At 39.2% G+C, this 24561-nt stretch overlaps 1 protein-coding gene across 6 annotated transcripts in view; it reads left to right on the top strand.

Moving 5' to 3' along the window:
• Positions 1 to 24561, top strand: part of ROBO1 (roundabout guidance receptor 1) — a 769638-nt gene that overhangs the window by 690849 nt on the left and 54228 nt on the right. For 5 of the 6 annotated variants that reach the window (XM_072994024.2, XM_078388993.1, XM_078388992.1 and 2 more), the window contains 5 exons: positions 294 to 415; positions 10797 to 10968; positions 15418 to 15615; positions 19805 to 19831; positions 21970 to 22012. In XM_072994024.2, coding sequence (XP_072850125.2) covers positions 294 to 415; positions 10797 to 10968; positions 15418 to 15615; positions 19805 to 19831; positions 21970 to 22012 — 562 coding nt within the window. The remainder of the gene's footprint in view (positions 1 to 293; positions 416 to 10796; positions 10969 to 15417; positions 15616 to 19804; positions 19832 to 21969; positions 22013 to 24561) is intronic. The other variant, XM_072994023.2, reaches the window with a different exon arrangement.

Raw genomic sequence — 24561 nt, 5'->3', positions numbered from 1 at the left:
AGCAAAACATTTAAAAATTTGTAAAATCACATTGGGGAGAGTGGGGTTTGAAAACAAATTGTGGGTTAAACTGCTTTTCAGAAATACTGTTCTAGGCTCTGGAACAGATATTTTAAAAGTGACATCATATTTTCTAAAAATCCCGCAAGAACAATATCTCTGATATTATGGTATTAATCCTTTAAATATATTTATATAAAAGTTGCAGTTGTATTCCCATGTGGCAGAATATATTTTGAATCCAGACTGGAAAAACCGTTTTAATTAAAATTGCGTTTCTTTCTACAAATAAGCTCCTAGTGCTCCTCCGCAAAGTGTTTCAGTAACCAAGAATGATGGAAATGGCACTGCGATTGTAATAACTTGGCAGCCTCCCCCAGAGGACACACAGAATGGAATGGTTCAGGAATATAAGGTAATGTACCTTATAAGGGAATATAAGGCAAAATACTGGCAAGGTAGGAATAGGAAAGTTTTCTGTGGTTACTTGGCTCCATCTGGTGGTGAAAATCAATTTACAATGAAACTGTCTCCCATCCTTCAGTCTGTCTTTATAGAATTTATGTATGCTTTTAGAATGAGTCTTTCTGATAAAAAAGACACACATATAAAAGGCTAAAATATGAACACACACACACACACACACACACACACACACACATACACATACATACATACACAGATGCAGGATAAAATACCTCACCTCTACTGTTTTTATTCCTTGGTAAAATTGCAGCCTAAAATCATGCTATATAAAAGTGTACTATGACAAATGTATGTAAATCAGTTGAAGCATTGGAGTAATTGAAGTCTAAGATACTATCATATCAGGAATATTGGCAATTGTGTGGTTTAATTGTAATTTAAAGAAAGAAGATGATTGAATGATTAACTAGTTATAACTGACCTCAAACTTCACATATGTAGTGTTGAGAAATTTTATTGGTGGAATGATTTCAAAGCATGATTGTTTTATTTAGTCATTAAGTTGTGTCCGACTCTTCGTGACACCATGGACCAGAGCACGCCTCCCGGAGTTGGGTCAAATTCACGTTGGTAGCTTCAATGACACTGTCCAACCATCTCGTCCTCTGACTTGCCTTCACATTTTCCCAATATCAGGGTCTTTTCCAGGGAGTCTTCTCTTCTCGTGAGATGGTCAAAGTGTTACATACAGCACTGATGTTACCTGTCTGTCATGGGTTTGGAGGGAAAGTTCCATCCTATGGGGAGTGGAAGGCGGGACATCAGGAGGAGGGGCTGTACTGTATAAATATGTGATGCCTGTGTGGTGAGAGTTTATGAGATGCTGAGAGACACTGGGATGTGACGAAGCAGCAGCTGGGAAGAAGAAGCTGTTGTGGGAGTCTGTGTGTCAGACAGGGTACTACTGTGTGTCAGAGTACCAACCTGATAGGTTCAGGTGTCTGTTGGTTAGCCAGAACTGATAGGTTCAGGGTCTGTGCTTCAAGTTAAGGTTCTGTGTGAACCAAACTGTGTGTATGTATGAGTGAGAATAAGCCACGTTACTTTATCCTATTCACCTGATTGTTTTATTTTTCCCTGTGTGTATTTAAAATAAACCTTATTCTTTTTATTGTTTAAAAATCCATCCCTGGTCTGTGTGACTTCTTAAAGGGAATGGTTGGTGGCAGCTTAGTGTAACTGTGTGACATATCCCAGTAGGTCTGGGTTTGTCACATTGATTGGTGTCCAGCGTGTGGGATACGACTGGTCCAGTTGTCCAGCGGTCCAGCAAAGCCTTGGCAGGTGTGCCCAGAGCAAGGGGGGTCTAGTCAGGGACAGTCTGAGGCGCGTAGGTAATCTTCTAGGTGTACCTCACGGGGAGGTGCGCTAGTAGAAGAACGTGCCAACTGGGGAGACTTAGATTAAGGTGCTCTGAGGCAGCCTAGTTTTGGCGGGAAAAAAGCTGAGGCAAAACTGCGTAGTAACAGTGATCTAGCTTGCCAGCTGAGAGGCCCAGCAGAGGGGGGTAGGCTCTGACTCGATACTGTTGCAATTTAAGTGCTGAAGAACAGCAGCAATCTCTAGGGAGAGCTGGTTCTGAGGCAAGAAGGAAAAAAGTGGTCGTTTTATTTTGAGGCTTGACTTTTTAAAGCAGCCTGTTCTGAGGGGGGGTTATGCCCTTGACTCGAAGCCAAGTAGCAGACATGAGTGAAGTGAAAGACCCCCAGATTGACCAAGGTTCTGAGGATGAATTTGGCTCAGTGCAAGGTGACAGCACAGGAGAGCAAGACCCAGAACTCAGAAAAATACTCATAGCCCAACAGCATGAACTGAGGGTGAGGGAAATGGAGGAAAGATTAGAGAGAGAAAGAAGGGAGGAAAGGGAAAGGCAATTTGAAATGGAGCAAAGGGAAAGAGAGAAACAGCGGCAATTTGAATTAGAGAGAGAGAGAGAGAGAATGGAGAGGGAAGAAAGAATGGAGAGAGAGAAAATGGCGTTTGAATTAAGAAAACTGGAACTGATGAACCAGAACAATAATAACAATAGGGATTCTGAGGGAGGCCAATTGTCTAAGGCTGACCTGAAGAAATTCCCTGTGTACCACAAGGGAGATTGTCCTGAGGTGTTCTTTTCCTTAGTGGAAAGAGCGTTTGTGGACTTCTCAGTGAGGGAAACTGAGAAGATGACCATCATGCGGTCTTTAATCAGTGGTAGCCTGGCTGAGGTTTATGCCGAGATGCCTGAGGAACTGATGAAAGATTTTGCAGAGTTTAAAAAACTGGTGTTTGCCAGACATGGGATAAATGCGGAGCAGCTGAGACAAAGATTCAGGTCCCTCACCAAAAAACCAGAACAGACTTTTACCCAAGTGGGGGCCCAATTGGTGAGGCTGCTTGAGAAATGGCTATCGCAGGAGGGAACAGAGACCTATGAGCAGCTTAAAGACTTGATAGCGCTGGAACAGTTCTATTCAGTCCTGCATGGGGAATTGAAATTCGAGGTGAGGGAAAGGAAACCGAAATCTGTGGCAGCAGCCGCAGAGATCGCGGATTTTATTTCCCAAATAAGAAAGCCCTTGGGTGAGGGGAAATCGGTAGGTAAACCCAAAGAAACCTACAGCAAGTACTCTCAGGGACCAGGGAAAAGCCAGCAAGGGGGAGGGGCCCATGGTGAAGGGAAGCCCTCAGACATGAAACTAAGACCTCAGATTTTGGAGGGAAAACCAAAACAAGATGAGAGAGAATCAAAATACACCAGAAAATGTTATTTCTGTCAGGGAAAGGGTCATCTAATCTCAGAGTGTGAGAAATTAAAGCAGCTAAAAGGAATGGTGCCTCAGAATTCTAGTGGGACCAAGCCAAAAGCTGTGTTCTGTGTCCAGAAAGAGCAAGACTCAGTGTCACTGAGGGAGCCTGTTGCCATGGCTACTCAGTCTGGAACAGCTACCTCTGCTGATCAGGCTGAGGAAAATGGTCCTCTTATAGAGGTAAAGCGCTGCTTGCTGGTGAAAACAGATTCTCAGTTGTTTGAGACAGCCGGGGTGGACGTAGGAATACTTGACCGTCAGTATAGGGGGCTGCGGGACACTTGTTCCCAGGTAACCCTGTGCCATCCAGATATTATTCCTCGGGAGTTTATAATCCCAAATGAGAGCATGAAGGTGGCAGGGATTGAGGGGCAGGTAATCTCTCTGCCAGTAGCAGAGGTACCTGTCAACTTTCAAGGCTGGAGGGGAGTTTGGAGGCTAGCGATTTCATCGACTCTGCCAGCAGCCGTGCTCGTGGGAAATGACCTGGCTGAACATGTGAAACGGGTGCTAGTGATTACACGCTCACAAGCCACCACGGGGACAGTTCAGGGGGGTAATGATGAGCCAGAGACGGAAGCAGAGGGGAGTTCAGAAGCTGTGGTGGAAACCTTAACCACAGACAGCAGATTTGGACAGGAGCAAAAGGCAGACGCCACTCTCCAGAAGTGTTTTGAACAGGTGACTGACGCCCAGCTAACACCTGAAACCCCAGTGAGATTTCTGGAGAAAAAGGGAGTTTTATATAGAGAAACCCTGAGGAATATCTCAAAAGGGGGAGATGGGATCAGAAGTCAGCTGGTGGTACCTGAAAAGTATCGCCCCATGATCTTACAAAGGGGTCACTCTGACATGTCTGCTGCACACTTAGGGGTGAAAGGGCCCCTTGATTTGATCAAGCAAGATTGGGAGCAGGTCACCCAGGATGACCCACAAGACGTTGTGACATACATAGACACCTTGATGAATGACCTAAGGAGGAATCTAGAGCTGGCAGCAGAAAACCTGCAAGCTCAGAAGGTCAGACAGAAAACATGGTATGACCACAAAGCTAGAGAGAGGCACTTTGACCCAGGGGAGGAAGTGCTTTGGCTTAGGCCCTGCAGAGAGAATAAACTGCAGCTCAAATGGGCAGGACCATATAGGGTCATTTCCAAGATGTCAGACCTGAACTACCTAATAGAGCAGGAGGAGAACCAAGCAAGGAGGGTGGTTCATGTGAATGCCCTAAAACCCTACTACAGAGGGGAACAGAGGGTTCTATTTGCTATAAAAGCAGCTGAGAGTGAGGAAGCTGAATTACCCTTCTGGGAGGGTAGAGGGGAAGTAAAATACAACCCAGAGGAGGTAAAGATCAGTCCTGCACTCACCCAAGACCAGCAGCAAGAACTAAAAATGCTGCTTAGTAAATATCAACAGGTGTTTTCCAACAAGCCGGGGATAGTGAAGGGAGTGATGCATCGGATCCACACAGGGGATGCACCCCCGCAGGCAGTATCCCCATACCGAGTAACGGGACCCTATAGGGACAAGGTGCGGAAGGAGCTGGACGAGATGCTGAGGGAGAACATAATCGTCCCCTCTTCTAGTCCTTGGTCCTCTCCGATAGTCCTTGTGGACAAGCCTGATGGGAGCATTAGGTTTTGTGTTGATTACAGGAAATTAAACCGTGTAACCACTCCTGATGCCTACCCAATGCCCAGGCTAGACAACCTGATTGAAACCATAGGGGGTTGTCGGTTCATCTCATCATTGGACCGGGTAAAGGGATATTGGCAATTAAGAACTGATCCCAGGGATCAAGAAAAGACTGCCTTTTGTAGCCCTTTTGGTCTCTATGAGTTTCGAGTCCTGAGCTTTGGTCTCAGAAATGCACCAGCCACATTCCAAAGGCTGATGGACCAGACCTTGGCAGGGCTCAGTGACTTTACAGTGGCCTACATTGACGACATAGGGATCTTCAGTAATACCTGGGAAGATCACCTGATACACCTGGAGTTAGTGCTGCAGAGGTTAAGTGCAGCAGGGCTAACAGTAAAGGCCAGCAAGTGTCAGCTGGGTAGCCCAGAAATAAAATACTTGGGTCACATGGTAGGGGGAGGAATGATAAAACCCCTGGAGGCCAAAATAGAAGCAGTTCGTGATTGGCCTAGACCCAACACCAAGAAAAAGGTCAAATCATTTCTTGGGTTGGTGGGCTACTACAGAAAGTTCATCCCGAGGTTTAGCGAGATTGCGGCTCCGCTGACCGATCTGACGAGGAAGAAGGCTGATGACCGCATCCCGTGGACCAGCGACTGTGAGGCGGCGTTCCAGAGGTTGAAGGAGGCGTTAATCAACTATCCTGTCCTGCGGGCTCCAGACTTCGACCGGGAGTTCATCATCTACACCGATGCGTCTAACAGCGGGGTAGGAGCAGTTCTGTGCCAGGAGGATGAGAATGGTGACCAGCATCCGGTGTCCTACCTGAGTAGGAAACTTCAGAAAGGTGAGAGACATTTGGCAACCGTGGAGAAAGAGTGTTTGGCCATAGTCTACGCGATCCAGAAGGCCAAGCCTTACATCTGGGGAAGACATTTTGTTCTGTGTACTGACCATTCACCATTGCAATGGTTAAAGACAATGAAAACCCACAATAGCAAACTTATGAGGTGGGCTTTAAACCTACAGGACTATGACTTTGAAGTGAAGGTGGTCAGAGGGTCAGTGAACTGTGTTGCTGACGCCTTATCAAGAAGACCCGAAGAATGAAGACGGCGAAAGAACATGGACTATGTGGATATAATGATGACAAAAGGTTAAATGTACCTGGTTTTGAATTTGGTTTGTAAGAATAAAGGTAAATTGATGTAATGTATATGGTAAATGTTTAAATGCCTAAATGGTAAATGTTTAACTTAGAATGTAAGTATAAGTAAGTATGATATGGTATGTATAACTGTTTTGTGTGTTTTATTCAGGTTGTTTTTTGGTGAAAAGCACCTTAGCTTTCCCCCTACAAAACAACTTATAAAGAGGGGAGGTGTTACATACAGCACTGATGTTACCTGTCTGTCATGGGTTTGGAGGGAAAGTTCCATCCTATGGGGAGTGGAAGGCGGGACATCAGGAGGAGGGGCTGTACTGTATAAATATGTGATGCCTGTGTGGTGAGAGTTTATGAGATGCTGAGAGACACTGGGATGTGACGAAGCAGCAGCTGGGAAGAAGAAGCTGTTGTGGGAGTCTGTGTGTCAGACAGGGTACTACTGTGTGTCAGAGTACCAACCTGATAGGTTCAGGTGTCTGTTGGTTAGCCAGAACTGATAGGTTCAGGGTCTGTGCTTCAAGTTAAGGTTCTGTGTGAACCAAACTGTGTGTATGTATGAGTGAGAATAAGCCACGTTACTTTATCCTATTCACCTGATTGTTTTATTTTTCCCTGTGTGTATTTAAAATAAACCTTATTCTTTTTATTGTTTAAAAATCCATCCCTGGTCTGTGTGACTTCTTAAAGGGAATGGTTGGTGGCAGCTTAGTGTAACTGTGTGACATATCCCAGTAGGATCCTGGAGCTTCAGCTTCAGGATCTGTCCTTCCAGTGAGCATAATGCATCTATGCTTCTCTAAGCCAAAACTGTTACCTTGAAAAGAAGCAACATGCAGCCTCTCTCTGGCTCATGTAGCACAATTTTCTGTCAAAGACTTTGAGACTTTTACCTATTTAGTATCAGAGATCCCTACATTTATGAAAACCTTGGGCTGCTTTACTCCCCTTTTCTGCCCGAAATATACAAGATGGGGGAGAGGAAAGACTTCCAAGGGAAATTGTAGGTTGAAGTGTTTGATATGAACACCTGAAAAGTGCAGCTGTTTTTAAAAGGGAGGTATTACCATTTCCCCAGTCTATAACTTCTATAGGTACATTTTACAGTGAGCTGACAGAATTTAAAGTGGTTGCTGTATATTTTCTCTTGCTGTAATTTTCTAGCATAACCCAGGGTTAAAAAAAAATCCATCGAAACCTGGACATTTAACAGTGGCAGCCTAGACAGCAACCTCTTCTGCATCATCTAACAAACCTCCCTGTGCATACATTTTATTACTCTATTTTTTAAAAAAATAAATAAATGGGAGAGCATGTTAATAATATATCCAATAAGCACACATGATGTTTGGCTTAATTTCTTTTTTCTATGAATTATTATTGACCCTACTGCTGCGAATGATATGTAAAAATGATACAATGTAGTAATGTCATCAGACTGTCCATTTTGTTTGTTGAAAACAACAATGCGGGGCAGGGTTGACACACTTACATCATTATTTGTGTTTTCCATATTTTTGAGAATGCCTTACAGGGATGTTGAGTGTGGTCAAAGCAGTACATAAGCAAAACCAACCAGAATGACTAAAACTGGTAGAAACAGGCAGCTTATTGATATCTCTATTAATTATTTTGTTAAATATAAATCATAAAGCAGAGAAGAATTTTGGGGATAATTTTGTTAGTGTGTATCCTCTTTTATATATAAAGCAGATGCATTTATTCTTAAACTATTTTAAAATTAAAATACTTTTTTTATTGGCCTCCAAGCATTTGACCTCTCTCCCCCACCATTCTGTCACAGTAAAATAGTTTAAAATATGAAGATGCTTTCCAGAATGTGATTATAAAGTGTCATCTTGCAAGTTTCACATGTATGAAAAGATCAGGAAATATTTTTGCCACCTCAGGCTAAGTCAGAGAAGACAAAGAAATTTAATGAAAGTATACTTCTCCTTTTTCCCGCTTTGAGGATCAACATTTCTGAGTTCAGCTAGGGGCACAGCTGAGCAGAAAGCAGTGACCTATTGCAGTGGTCCCCAACCTTGAGCCTCCAGACGTTCTAGGACTACAACTCCCAGAAGCCTTCACCACCACCTCTGCTGGCCTGGATTTCTGGGAGTTGAAGTCCAAGAACATCTGGAGGCCCAAGGTTGGGGATCACTGACCTATTGAATAGCACTGAAGTATCTGATGTGCTCATCTCCTTAATGTTACTTTAGATCAGCCATGAATGAATCCAAACATACTAAAACATTTTAGTTTTTCACTGAAATGCCAAAATGACGTAGTTAATATCACTTGTAACAATGGCAATTGTATATTGATTTTATAAAAGCTTCTGTTGTGTATTATCTTTTTCTAGAATTGTCTGATTCCTCTTAATTTTAAAGGGCTGGTTTTTTTATTTTTATTTTTTAAACCTGGCAGTCCTGAAGAACCTGATGTCCATCTCTCACTTCACTATTTCTGAGGACCAAAGTAGTGTAATCTAGTTTTTAGGTAGCATAACCTTGTGGTTTTAATCAGATTGTTCTATTTGTAATGCATTATATGCCAATGTATCATCAATGCTACCAACATGAATTTGACCCAACTCCGGGATGCAGTGGAAGACAGGAGGGCCTGGCATGCTCTGGTCCATGGGGTCACAAAGAGTTGGACACGACTTAACGACTAAACAACAACAAGAAGAAAATGACTGACATGGAGTTATGTTGTGTGTAGCACTGTAGAACTATCTTTTATTGAATTACCTATTAGGATGCTTTGACAGTATTGAATTACCTGTTAGGATGCTTTGACATGTCCAAAGGCATAAAGATAGGAAGTTTTTCACCCAGGATTCTCCATCAGCTTAAACCCTTTAAATAATTATCTTGGTTATTTATCTCTGATCATGGTGAACATAACTGCAACTAGTACTGCATGTAGTGTGATTTATTGTGATTCTTTATGTTTTAGCATTCATTGCCAATCCTGCGTCAACTACATCTGCTGCCAGTTGGTTTCTAGGTGAAGTTTAAAGAACTGCTTTTGATCTGTCAAGTCATAAATACCTGGCACTATAGTATGAATATAGAGCCATCTCTTCCCATGTTTGGCTGCTCAAATAACTGAAATTAACCCTTATCTCCTGACCTTTAAAATTCAGTGGTTTAGGGAAGAAGCAGCTTTATTATTCAAGACAAATAGGTTATCCTTCTCTGAAGAGACATCAGCTTGATCACAACACTGCTTGATTTCCTGTAGAAAATTTGCATTTTTAAATTTGCTTTTACTGTGATTATTAGTGGATGAACTGAAAAGCCTCATAGTGGCTATTAATACACTCAGTTATTTTCTATTGAAATTGTTCACAGTTTTAATGATTTGATATTTTGTTTTTACTGGTGCTTTTTACATATAGGGTAATTGTGAGATGCACACAATTATATGCACACACACACATTGTGAGATAATATACCTACATACCTACATACATACATACGTACGTACGTACGTACATATATACATACATACATACACACACATATATATACACATATACATACACACACACACACACATGGTGCTTAGCAATCGCTCCGTTGAGCGACGAAATCGCTTAGCGACAGGGTTTAAGCGAACGCAAAAGCGATCGCTTATCGATGGTCCCTATGGGGAAAATTCGCTTTGCGATAATCGTGGGGAAGCGATCATCGCAAAGCCCCCATTTTGGCCAGCTGATCGGCGGTTTCAAAATGGCTGCCAGAGAAACAAAATGGCCGCCCGCTGTGTTGCCTCACTTTAGAGGCACCGAAAATGGCCACCCCTATGGAGGGTTTTCGCTTAAGGTTAGTTTTGAAGCCCATAGGAATGCATTAATGGTGTTTTAATGTGTTTCTATGGGCTTTTCAAATCCGTTTAGCGATGAAATCGCTTAGCAATTTTTTTTCCTGCATGGATTAAGGTCGCAAAGCGAGGCACCATTCTCTCTCTCTCTCTCTCTCTCTCTCTTTCTGTGTGTGTGTGTGTGTGTGTGTGTGTGTGTGTGTGTGAGGTATATTGCTTTTTATCTCTAGTAGAAAAACATCCTATTTTTGCTGAGATATATAAAGCCTATTGTCTGTTCCCTGATGAGAATATTATAGATCCAACTACATTTTGTAGCTAGTAGGTAAGTGCCAAGCCCTTTTTGGGCATTCCAGAATTGTAAGTATAGAAGGGAATGGGAATATGCACTGAGTTTCTGCCTCTCCAACTGCAGTTTTTCTTGGGAGGATTTCTGATAAAATAGATACCGATAATGACATTCAGTTGAATGCACTTACATGTTGGCTAATGTTAGGAAGGTTGTGGGAAAAGGGATTGGACCACAGCACACATCAGTTTACTCAAAACCTCTGATTCTGAAAATTCTCACAGCTGTAGACCATTTCATTGTGCTGCACACAGTTTACCATATGGGCTGTTCTGAATTTTCAAAAACAGCAGAAAATGTCTGTTGCGTATCATCAGGTCTGTAGCCTTAACCACAAATTATTCAGAGAGTTCAGTTTTTTTAAAAAATAATGTTTATATCATTTTGTTAACAATTTTTACAACAGCTCTAATAACTGAGCTAAAATGGCTTACTGTGTAAAGAAGAAAATACCATATGGCACATTTCATAGGATTATTTACAGCTCTTCTTTTAAAGCCTATGCACACAATACTTGCTTTATGTTTTGTAGGTCTGGTGCCTTGGCAATGAAAGTCGGTACCATATAAATAAGACAGTGGATGGTTCCACATTTTCTGTAGTAATTCCATCCCTAGTTCCTGGTATTCGATATAGTGTGGAAGTGGCAGCAAGTACTGCAGCAGGACCTGGAGTGAAAAGTGAGCCACAGTTTATTCAGTTAGGTAAGCCTTTTCAAATTTGATCTGCTTTGTTTTTCATTTGGGAGCTGAAAAGCAGGAGATGTTTTCTGGTGATATGCAATGAGAATCGCTTAGTAGACTGGGTTTGCTTCTGCCAAATAAGCTCTTCACTGTTCTAGGAAAGCTGCAGAAGCTCTTCTTCTCTATGGTTGCTTACCATATGATTTTTGATTGGAAATTTAAAGGTTTTCATTGTTTCATGAGCTTAAGCGTACCTTTCTTTGTTCTCCGCATGTCCAGCATTTACACTGGTGCCATAGCATTCCTCATCACTGTATCTTTCCACCCATAAGCTTTGAGGAAATAGCTCTGAAAATCTCAGAGTTCATGAGAGAGCCTTAGCAAAAGAGACCCCTTTCAACTCTACTTCACAGATTCTAGATTCACAGCCTACCCACAGCTGTATTTTAGTATAAATAAAAGCCAGCAGAAGGTTGATCACAAACCTCGTTTGCTGATGAATTTCGCATTTTGCCAGTGCTGCTGCTGCTGCAACATTCTGTCCCATTCACTTCTCTTGCATGTTAGAATCATTCAGTTCTGTCCTCCATAACACAGACTACGAAAGCTAGTTGTGCGTTCTCCAATATAAGTGCTTTGATGAATTTTATACAAGTGAGCACTCTCTTTGTATGACAGAACCTTAGCCTCAGAATCTTCTGACCACATGTTTGACCTTCCTGCTCAGCTGTTGACTCTGTTGTAAATTAGTGTCAGCATTTCAGAATAAACTGCATAAAATAAATTTCAGCAATAGTAATGTTGGCTCAACCCTGGACCACTTATCCATCATTCCTTTTTCTATCATATTTGACAATCTTATTGTTACTGCATAAGTAGCTGAAGAAACCACAGATATAAACAGAATTCATTTGATATTGACTTCCTATGTTCCTTGCATAATTATTGAGTGTGCACAATTGCTATATGCTGGCAAGTTGAGTCTGATATACAGTATAGCAATCCTGCCAGCATTTTTTAAGTATCCGAAAAGCCCAGGGAGTGGTTTTTCATTGTCTCCACTCACCCCAGAGTGTTACCATGGCTAAACAGAAATTTGAATCCAGGTCTTCTTAGTCCCAGTAGATGAGGCATCAAATAAGTGGTGTCTTTTATTTTTTATTTTTGCTGTTCCAGTAATTTCTTCAGACAGGCTTTCAGGCAAATAATTTTTTCAGCATACCGTATATCCTGTATTTATGAGAAGCTTCATTCAAATAATTGCACATGTTAGAGAGAAACATCTGCTGATGTGAACATAAAGCATTTGGATATGGGTAGGCTTGACATGTACCAAGTTCTTCATAGAGTTCAGTGCAAGTCTTTATGCTCATTATTATACCATGATGAATATTCAAACTTACTCTTTAAGTCTTGACTTTCTGAAGCCAAGCAAACTTGCCTTTCTAATACTTGAGTCCACAGGAGGGTGTTCATTCATGCTCTGTTTCTATATTAGAGCATAAGAAAGTATGCAAATACTTGAAGTGGTATCATTGCCATTGTGTTAATTAGGTTACAAATACAGTCCCTCCATATGTGCCATTAAAGCTGTTAAGATTCAGGGAGACTTTTGTTATGTTCTACTTACTTGAGACACTCACTGTATGAATTGTGTACTTAATAGCATGTGAGAATGTGGCCCTCTGTTTGTCTTGTAAAATTCTCTAGGTTTCTTGAAATTTTATACTGTGCTAGTTATCTTCTGTGACAAGTTGATAAGAGGTTTTCATGGGATGGTAAGGAATTACATTATTATAATAAAATATGCTTGAAAATATGAAACAAGGTACTTTTAAAAAGATGGATAAATTGTGATGATAATGTAGAAGTAAGTTATTCATGGAAGTGATATATTTATCCTGTACAGTGCTATAGAAGTGATAAATGATTGTAACAGAAACAGAATGGTGTGATCCTCCTCCCCATATTTCAGTTCAGCTGCCACGAGATAACAAATAAGATGTAGTAGAAGACAGTTTAAATTAATTAGTTGCAGTACACTTTAAACGATTAAAACTCACCTGTCTGTTATGGTGCTTAGGAATGGCTTTCCATAATATCTGAAGCAGCCTAACTTTATATTAATAACTATGGATATTATTACCATGAAATTCAGAAAAGATAACCAGTAAGCAGGATAGATACACTTACTGAGCTTTCAGATAACCGAGAAATTTCAGGATCATGAAAGATGATGGCATATGAAATATATGAAGTAACATTTCCAGTGGCCAGTGAAAAGTACTTTCAAAAATTGTATTCACCCTCCATATAATATTAACAAAAATAATGAAACTCTGGAGATGAGAAGGACAGGGTAGGAAGGCAATAAAAGATATAAAAGTAGTAAATTAGTCATTTGTTTAAGAATGTGTATTTTGAGAGTTAATCATCATCATCATCACCATCATCATCATCCCCTACATCATCAAAAGTCTTATGGATGAGCTTGCACACTTCAGTGAGGCTGAAAGTTATGCTGAAGGGTCTCCTAAGCCAGACAGGTCTCAGCTGAGAAACCAAACCAACCAACCATCAATTATGATGAGAGGAAATAAACAGAAATCGATGCTGGATCAGTCATCGCCTGGTACAACAAGGACCACATCAGAGGCTATTATTTATTTATTTATTTATTTATTTATTTATTTATTTATTTATTTATTTATTTATTTATTTATTTATTTCCCGCCCATCTGGTCTGGTCGACCACTCTGGGTGGCTAAGCCGCTGGGCATCCGGTGATGAATGGGTTACACAGCTCAGCAGACCCCATTGAGGAACCAGGACAAGCTGCTGCAAAGCTACTGGAACAACATAAATTCAAAGCCTGGACTCTCACCGAAAATCGAAAAATTATCAAATGTTAAAGCATTTTGGTTAAAGCATCTAACTAGTCTCCATCAACATAGGTAAAGGTAAAGGTTCCCCTTGACATTTAGTCCAGTCATGTCTGACTCTAGGGTGTAGTGCTCATCCCCTTTTCCAAGCCATAGAGCTAGCGTTTGTCCAAAGACAGTTTCCATGGTCACGTGGCCAGCGTGACTAGACATGGAACACCGTTACTTTCGCACGGAGGTGGTACCTATTTATCTACTCACATTTTTACATGCTTTCGAACTGCTAGGTTGGCAGGAGCTGGGACAAGCAACAGGAGCTCACTCCATCGCGTGGATTCGATCTTACGACTGCCGGACTTCTGACCTTGCAGCACAGAGGCTTCTGCGGTTTAACCCGCAGCGCCACCACATCCCTATGTCTCCATCAACGTATAGCAGTGCAAATTAATCACTTACTCCAAAATGTTACACCTGAATATTCAATGACAACAGGTTGCACATTTCTGATAATAAAATATCATCAAAAGGGCAATGAACCCAGTAATTATTGACCGATTACATGCCTTCCAATAATGTTCAAGCTCCTCACAGGAGTACTGGAAGAGCAGTATATAAATTACTTAACTGAAAACTCCCTATACCCAACTGAACAGAAAGGGAACTTTCAAAATGAAAAAGTAAATGCCAGACTATGTGAAACATATGACTTAGAAAGGAAAACAATAGTTGAAACTATGGAAGAATTAAAACAGCATGTAAAAGCTACAACAAAGCTTAAAAAAAATAGGAATATTAGGAATAGTATACATACTGTGCTGATATTTAACTTGGTTTTTTTGGGGGGGTTTGGTTAAAACTTATATCAGTTAATCAGTTATACCACTAAATGTTTTTAGAACTTTTAACTTTGTCTGGTATTTTTAAATTAAACAACAACAACAACAACAACAACAACAACAACAACAACAACAACAACAACAACAACAACAACAACAACAACAACAACAACAACAACAGAACTGCAGAGATGGAAAGGAACTCTTTGGATCATTGAGTCTTCAAGCCCTTGTCAAAGAGACACAGTAGAGATTCCCAATCTCTAGCCAGATACCTAAAACACTTAGTTATCCAGCGAATTTATGAAGTCACTGTAGGCTGGAAAGCCCTTGGTGCCACAGAACAACAGCTCTTAATAACAATGTTGCATACTTATTAGTATCAGGCAGAACTGCACAATGGCAGTTTTTCTTGTGTAATTAAATTTCTCTTGGTTTAAACAGAGGTGAGCCCAGATAGAATGGTCTAATAACATCTATTGAAACTTGCTTAAAATGTTGGTATGTTTGAAGGAGGGAGATACTCACCCTAATTATTACCAAGAATAATCTTTATCTTCTCTCTCCATTCTGATTAACATCAGAGTAACATCAGGAAAGTTTTGGTAGACAATTGAATGTGTTTACCCTGTTTCTCATGTTTTTGTACTTCTAGCAAATAAAAGAAGTAAAGTAGTATGGAAAATTTACAGCATATTAAATATAACCACCATTTCCAGGTTTTAATAAAATATGTTGCCCTTCTTCTTCAGATTCTCACGGAAACCCTGTCTCACCAGAAGATCAAGTCAGTTTAGCCCAGCAGATTTCAGATGTTGTAAAGCAGCCTGCATTCATTGCTGGAATTGGTGCTGCCTGTTGGATTATACTAATGGTTTTCAGCATTTGGTTATACCGCCACAGAAAGAAACGAAATGGACTTGCTAGTACTTATGCTGGCATCAGAAAAGGTATTTTGTGGTGCCCTTTTAAAATCTGATACATTTTCCCCTCTAATACATGAAGCTGATAAAAATAAACTAAATAAAGATTAATCCTATGATGTTAATTACAGTTGAATAATGTATACAGCCCAAGTAATTAAATTTCTCTTGGTTTAAACAGAGGTGAGCCCAGATAGAATGGTCTAATAACATCTATTGAAACTTGCTTAAAATGTTGGTATGTTTGAAGGAGGGAGATATCAACCCTAATTATTACCAAGAATAATCTTTATGTTCTCTATCCATTCTGATTAACATCAGAGTAACATCAGGAAGGTTTTGGTAGACAATTGAATCTAGTGCAGTGGTACAAATGAGAGAAGACAGTCTTCTTGTATCGTTCAGTGAATCTACAAGTAATTACTTTATAGGTCAGTCTGCTTGCACTTTTCTTTATAGCTGGAAGCCAGTAATGATCATGAATCACTGATACGGTACAAGCCACTACTATCAAGATGCTCTGCTGCACTGGTGGAAGATTTGACACCAGTGTTTCCCAAAATGATGCACTCTACACATGTAAAACAATCATGTCCAAACCTTCATGGCCAGTCAGAAGTCATCAGGTTGGAGAAGCCTGCTCTACATAGTTCTCAGGGGCAGACCACATATAACATATTGTGATGTTATAAATTATGGGTAATTGTTACTGTCTGAGATGCACCCTTCTTGTTGAATGGAGGAGCTAAAAATAATCCTTGATACCACTGCCAGATTGATGATTGTGATGATACATTGAGATCAGAAGCTCTCTAATCCTCATATAAAAATTAGCATTAGGAAAGAATGGATAGCATTAATGTCAAATTTACTTATTGCTCCCAGATAATGGAGTCTGCCAACATTAGCTCAGTGTCAATTTCTATCAGTTTGGGCACAATAAACCTATATTGAGAGATGCACACAGAGCTAGTGAAAGTACTATCTTAGAGGGGAGATGGAAGTGAATGCCTTTACCTCATCAGTGAGGTGAAATCCCATGTTTTAATACTGCATTGAGTGTGAGAACTGTATCAACACCATACAGCATATCATTGGTTCTCCAGGTGTTTTGGATTTCAGTTCCTTTAATATGTTACAATTTGCTTTGTTAGCTGGACCTGAGAGGAGTTCAAGTCTAAAACATCTAAAGGACCAAAACTTCTTCACATCCATCATAGGGTTGTAATAATAGTCAAGGCTAATTGAAGTAGCAAAGTAATCGTTTTCTATGATAGAGATGGAGTTGGAAATAGGAGAAACATCTTGATGCATTTTAGGCTTCACATCAAAGTTCAAACAAGCATTGATTTCAAGCTTTTTAATGTGAATATGTTAGTAACTTCCTTTAGTAAAAGACCATGCTCCTTCTTACCACTAGTGGTTAACATGTTGACATTTAACTGGGCTAAAGAACCAAATATTCTTAAGCAATGGAAACTGCAAAGAAACTCTCTAAGCCATAAGTGTTTATAACCTGCAAGTTTTTCACAGAGCTTGGAAATACCACATTAAAAGTAGCCACATTACTCTTAATATGCAAAATGAAGGCCAACATCATTAATTTTTAACACAATTATAATTATGACAACACTACACATTTTTCTGTGTATCACATTTCCTCATTTTTGACCAATGTACTGGGAACATATTTTAATTTTTTTCTTTAAAAATAAAAATAACATGCTGTTTCTCATTATAAAAACCTAACAATCATGTTATTCTTTGTAACTTTATAAACTCTGATCTCTTAATTAGTTGTATTTCTGAGCGCAGTCATTGAACGATGTAATATAATAGAGACTAAGCTCTAAAAATTATAGTAACATTTTTCTCAACTATTTCCTAACAAAGATAGTGAGGAATGAAAATTATGTTTTAGGATGTGTACTCTAGAATGCAGAATCTTTAGTGTGTTCTAGAATGCAGACTTTTTTCAAATAGAACTGTTCAAACCAAAATAGAAATAATAAACAAGTGGCAAAACTGTGGTTCAGTAAATCCTATGCAAACCTAAGGAAGCTGGGTTCTTGATCCCCTGGGAAACTTCAGTGATATCCTTCATACTGTTTTAACCAATTCTGATTTCACTTTACTAATTGCATGGTGCCATGCAATCTTTTGTATAATGGTAGACTAATACTGCTACTTTCATGTACATGGAGATAAATCCACAGCATGCAGTTTTTGAAATTCTGGTACCTTTTTAAAGCTATTTGCAATCTTTGTGTCTTACAGATTTTTGTGGGTGACTCCAGTATGTTTTAATTAACATTCCAAAAATTAGAAACATTAATATGTTAATAACAGTTATTTGAAACAAAGTTTTTACACACATTTGAAAGAAAATGATTATCCTCAATGAAATGTAAATTATAAGATCATCTGTTAGCATTCAGAGCATCAAGTCAGACATGTCAACATAAAAACTGAGGACCTGTGAACTTCATTAATTCCTTTTCTTTCTTTGTGAGAATCCAGGATGAAGCTTTGACAACTGTTAAAATATTTCTGTATTCATACACATACATATTTCATTAGTACCAGTGAAAACATTAAAAAAAATGTAAGGTTTGATAATTAAGTTGGTATCTAAGGATTTTTTAGAGACTGACCTCTCTTTGTTTTCTTAGGAAACAAAGCAAAGCACCGCAAAAAACAAAACAAAAACAAAATAAAAAAGCGTACCCCACCCTGTGCTGAGGATTTAGTTTGCAAGAATGTAATGACAAGACTCTTTTGTCTCTTCTCATATCCTTGTTATTTTCAAATTAATGTGGGTGTGCTTTAGTCTTTTGAGTAACACTTATTTTAAATGCACTATTTTGTGTGTTGGTGTGAAAGCTTTATTACTGTGGCTCTGTTATCTTCCTCATTAATGACACTAAATTCCTTTGACTATGTGAAAAGAACCCACAGAAAGAGAATCACAATAGGTTTCCTGAGATGAAAAAAGCACTGCTCTAAATGAAGGACAGTGCCTGAATTGTTTAGGGGTTTTCATTTTTTGCTCAGTGCCAATATTCCTAGAAATAAAGTGGCTTGGTAAGAACAGAGGCGCATATGCAGCATGTTCTAAATTAGGCTTTTCTGGGCCCTTAGAGACCTAAGGATGCTATTTCTAATACAAAAATCAGATCTATATGCAGCAAAATATGAGCTATTGGCACATCTATATCTCAGCCATTCCATCATCCCTTTGTGGCCTGCCTGCTAACCTAAATTTCAAGGCCAAAACCTATTTAGAAACTATTGTGCTGTTTTTCTCGCTTTTACTTGAGGATTTTTTTTTCTTCTTCTTCTTAGAATTAAGGAGCTTTTCATGGCTTTCTTCTTCCCATTAGCAATACAGAAAATATATTCTATTGTTCAGCAGAAGAGGAAGTGTGTGCTAGGAAAAAAATGGAGTAAATGTTGCTATCCTTTTTGATTAGAGGTTTTATTGATTCAGTTAAGATTCACGGGGACTGAGATAGCTGAAGGGTGGGTATTTTTAAAGGAAGAAGTATTATATTCTCAGAATTTCTGTTTAAATTGTTGTAGTTATTAATCAAAAATACCAAAATAGTCTTAAAACCAGAATAATAAAACCAGATTTATGTGTGCCCTATGTTCTTTATAAGAAGATAGTTTTAAAAGCTAGCTATAACACTGATTTGCTGTTACAGTAAAGGGTGGCAGAGTTACAGGGCCACGTAAAATAAAACCAAGCTATTTTATAGTTGCTCCTAGTACTTTCAGATCCCTTACCAAATGAGTAAGTGCCTATATTATTCTATTTGTTTGATGCAGTGAAATTAAAAGTCAAGCAAAATCTTGCATACACTTGTAAAAGTAAGCATAAGTCTGCTTTAATTTTACATACTGTGGGATCTTTATTTGTACATGGTGCTGCAACAAAATATAATGCTCTAAAGTAAGGTCATTCAGAGGCTAAACCACACTCTTATTTCTCTCAAGAGCATACTGCAGTAGAATGTCATTCTTCTTCAAAAAGTGTATCTGTGGAAAAAAGCTTCTTTTTAAAATCACAAGTTTTGTTTTATTCACACACCGCTGTGGGTGTATTTACCCTTGCTTTATGTTCTGTTGCTGCCTTGATTTATACTAATGTTGTACGGTCTCTCTTTCTTTCTTCAGCTTAATAACTGGTTTTTATTATGTTTTGATTTTTCAGTCCCGTCTTTTACCTTCACACCAACAGGTATATATTTGCACTTTTCCCTTGTCGGTTCGGCATGCCCCTGTGTGATACTATGTCACTTCCTCTTTTCCCTTTTCCCTTATAACAAGGCACCATATTATATAACAGAAGCACCACTAATGTTACTTAAGGTATCCTTAACATCCTTGTACCTATGTTATCAATGTATCACTGCTATCTGAAGTGTAACTTTTTATATTCTTTGAAAGGCTGCAGCACATCTCATAGTCTTCCATACCAATTTATAGAATAGTTGAATTCTGTTGGCCTCCATTATTGCAAATCTCTCCATTTATATCCTATCTTACACAATGAACTGTTCAGTAATAAAGGGCTTTGTATAAGGGAAAACAGCATTCCCTTCTGTTGATTAGGGACCACTGTTTAATCCTTAAGCAGAGAGTCATCTAAAGGAAGTTGGAAAATCTCTGTTAAGTTTGATGTTGTTTGTAACTCCCTGTGTAGCAAAACTTCTTTCACTCTGAACACTGACAAACATCATGCCATAGGAACAGCAAAAGATATAAAATATGAAAAAGCAAAGTAATTGGTATTAAACTTCACCTGGTAATTACCCTGAACTTCAGCAGTGAATCATGATAGTCTATCTGTACTTGGCACACTGATCCTGACAGATATGAGCTAAATGTTTCACGGATACCCTTATTTATTAAAAAAATGTTGAACTCGATCCATAACAAGGCCAGGTGTCCTTATAAGATTGGACACGACTTGCTGTTAGGCCCAGTGGAATCAAAGAGGAGTTAAAGACGTCCCATCCACTTCAGTGAGTCTTCTCTAGTTTGAACTAATGTTATATTTTGTGTATAGATCTCTGTTCATAAATTGGTATCATTAAAAAAAACACCACCCGTTAATGTTAAAAAAAAACAACAGTCCTAGCATCAAGTATGTAGCCACTGCTTGTGAAGATTTATGGCTTAAACATATAATGGTTCAGAAAGTCATTATTATTGTATCATTATGATAATCAGATATTATGTACAGTATTTAGATATTAATGTTGTTGATGCTGGGACTAATGGATTCCTGTAGGAATATGAACATTTTTATACAATATATTTAAGCATGGTTATTTCAACTTTCAGAACTGTTTTCCAGCATGTGTCTAATACACTTACTAGACTGTTCTCAGCTTCAATCTGGGCTCTGGAGAGAAAATAAAAAAATAGATAAATTTAAGCATATAATTAGTATTGGTGAATTTATTCAGAAGCTTACATTTAAGTATGTTTATACTCAGTGTCTGATTTCTCATAGAAGATGACTTTTTAGGACTGTAAAGATGAAAATATTGGAATTAGTACTGGTGCAATAAGCGATAGCTACACAACACCCAGCAGGAAGATTTGACAAGGAGTGGTTTGAAATGCTGGCTGTATTTAAAACTTAAAACTTTTCTTTCTATAATTCAGAATCCAAATAGTTTAGTTCCACTGAATTTAAATGGTAACAGGCACTCATCTTTAGCAGCACTCTCAGTAAAAGGCCCACATACCATTGGCTGCTGTGATTTAATCCTGTTATTGTAATCGCTGCAAGCAGTTATCTCTGGCTTGCAGACCCCCACTTTGGAGTTCTTCTAAGGAAGAGAATTTGGCTGCCTTTTAAAACACATTCCTGGTTTTGGAACTGCATAGCTGAGGAATCCATCATCATTTGCACCGAAGCTAATTTTCATTAACCCATTGCTTAACCTGGAAGCAGCAGCTAAAGTACAGCAAGTTTATTTGGAGCTTTCTCTTTAATAACATTTTTCAGCCATTATCCTGTCTAAACTATTTCCCTTTATCTAGAAACGTTTGGAAATATTCATCTATAGTATATTACAGTCTGTTTTATAAAGTACAAGACACAGTGGTGGCGCCAAAAAATTTTTTTTTAATTTTTAGTTTAGTTTTATGGGAGGAAGAAACCGTGGAATGATAGTGATATGTAGGTGGCACTATGGTACCATACAATAAAGGCCCACATTTACAATATTTACATTTGTGGGAACTGCTTTAAATTTGACAACAAGGTACAAAAATAGTTATGTAGTGCTCTTTTCCAAATCCAGGGAGAACACACTGAAAAAATTAACTTAACCACTGTACTATTTTTATTTCACATTTTAGTAACGTATCAAAGAGGAGGAGAAGCCGTAAGCAGTGGAAGCAGGTAATATTGTTTCTTGCTGGTTTCTAAAATATAATGCAATAGAATAAGCTATAGTTCAGTTACTTTGGACTTGAGCAAACGTACCTCAGAAAAACCACAGCAGAGGGAGCACTTCAACTTCAAAATACAAGTACATCTGCTATGAAGGATTATTACAGAGAGCTAAATTATCTAAACTGTGGCATTTTAGGAGAATTTTAAAAAGCAGCGAGGATAGTAATGGGAAAAAAGCTTTAATTGGAAAACATAAAAACGTAAAACATTACAGTGACCATTGCCTGCTGGAAATGTTTAAAGAGGTACATAAAAATGAAGCTACTGTATTCTAAGAAATGAAGATGCTGTTCCGTCTTAAATGACTTAACCAATGCTACTTTTTCATTCAATCCTTCTTTATAGGCATGCTCAGTTATGGAGATAGTTACTTGTGTCAGGACAGTGTCATGTACCACAACTGCTGGTATCTCTGGAAGATTTCCTCTCCCCACCCGTACACCAGCTTTGCTGCCTATTCAAAATAAAGTTGGAAAGACCACCTATTAAGCTGATGCCATAATATTACAGAGTATAGCCTAAATCAAATGTAACTCTAGAGCAGCCATTCTCAACCTTTTTTTTTGGCCATGACCATAAACACATATAGTCTGAATCAGGATTGTATAAGTCACCATACTGAACCTTATAAGGTGATGTGTGAAGAATTGTTTCCATTCTGTGCCCCCCATCAAATGTGCCAGGGCCCCCCAGGGAGTCATACTGCCCCCATTGAGATTGGTTGCTCAATATACTAGCTACGTTCAGCCTTTCCCCCCCCCCGGTGCATAAGTGGGGGGAAGGGCACTTGCTAAATTTCGTGTTCATGATCTATATATGCTGTAGACGTGGAGACTGGGAGACACCTTTCTGAGAAATGTTAATGCCACACAGGCATTTCCTTGGCACCAGCTAGAAGCAACACAAAGAGCTCTTTCTCTCTCCTCAAGTTCTTTCTCATTTGCTCTCTAGCATTCTCTCCTTTTACAAATACAAAGCACATGCACACAGTAAGCACAAGACTTTCTGAGAGTTAATAAGGATGCAAATAATCCACCCAGTGCTTCAAACGCTTAAAGAAAGCAGTAATCATTGAGGTTTTCAGACATTTTCTTTTTTTTAAATTTTTATTTATTTATTTATAACTGTAACAAAAACAAATCATATACATAAAACATATACACTTACAACACAATAACAGTGTTCCCCACCACCATATACGGGACCTCTTGCCATATTCTTCTTTTTCTTCTTCTTCTCATTCTTCTTCTTCTATTGTCCTCCTCTCCAGAACTGCATAGATTCTTGATTTGGAGCTCTCCCTTTTCCCCTTAGTTCAAACAATGGAGGTTTTATTGTAATTTGAACAGAGGTCTCAGCAAATTTTTGAACAGATGTTTCAAACCACAATTTCATACTGCAACGAGTTCACTTCACTAACCCTATCTTGACCTCAGGCTGTTTTTTACACACACGCACACACACACACATGTTAACCACTGTCGGATGTGGAGTTCTTGTATTTTCTTTCTGGTTTGTGCCACAAAGCACCAATGCTGGAGGCTCAGAGTAGCAAGGGCAGGTATGCCCAGGTCAGGCCCTTGGAGGGTGTTTGACTTCTCCACGAGTCATATAGAGATATATAGACCTACTGGGCAAAGAACAGAAGCCTTTGATTCATCTTGGTAGTCATCTGCAATAATTCCAAGCAACTCCCAAAGCTTGTTACAGTGGTACCTCGACTTACAAACTTAATCCATTTCGCATGTCGAAAAGTTTGTACATCGAAGTACCATTTCCCATTTAAATGCATGGGAATGGAATTAATCTGTTCCAGCATTTCAAAAGGCAAAAAGTCAGAGGAAAAGGGCTGGAAATTTGAATTTCCCGCCCTTTCTCCCTGCCTTTTTGGCTTCGGAGTTCTCAAAGGGCTTGCTCCGATGTCGGAGGTAAAGCCGTTTGAGAGCTCCGAAGGTGCTGATCGCGGTGGAGGGGACCCCCAAGGAGGTCTCCCAGGGCTTGCCCACCACCATGGGAGACCTCCCTGGGGGTCCCTGCCGCTGTGATCGGTGCCTTCAGAGCTCTCAAATGGCTTGCTCCGATGTTGGGCGGAAAGCCCTTTGAGAGCAATGAAGGCAAAAAGGCAGGGAGAAAGGGCGGGAAATTAGAATTTTCTGCCCTTTTTGCAGGGAGCCATTTACGAACGGTTCCGTTCACAAAAAATGGCATTGACTTGCAAGCAGAGCCTCAATCTCATTCGTAGGTCGAGCTCCATTTGCAAGTTGATGCCAATTTTTGCCAACAGAGCCGTTCGTAAATCAAAAAGTTCATATCTAGGGATGTTCGTAAGTCTAGGGTTGAGTGTATTTTTTAAAATTTTCTGTATTCTCTGTAGCCTTTTTCAAAGTAGGAAGTCCAAAATATAGTGAAGACACCCATACAGTTGTGAGAAAACTATAAGCACATTTTTTTTAAATCCAGAAGTCTTACTATAAAACTGTAGAGCCCTGTGGTGT

The sequence above is a fragment of the Pogona vitticeps genome, chromosome 3 (genome assembly GCF_051106095.1).
Source record: "Pogona vitticeps strain Pit_001003342236 chromosome 3, PviZW2.1, whole genome shotgun sequence".
Classification (NCBI taxonomy): domain Eukaryota; kingdom Metazoa; phylum Chordata; class Lepidosauria; order Squamata; family Agamidae; genus Pogona; species Pogona vitticeps.
Note: the sequence above shows the minus strand (reverse complement) of the source record. Positions and strands in the feature narration are given on the sequence as shown.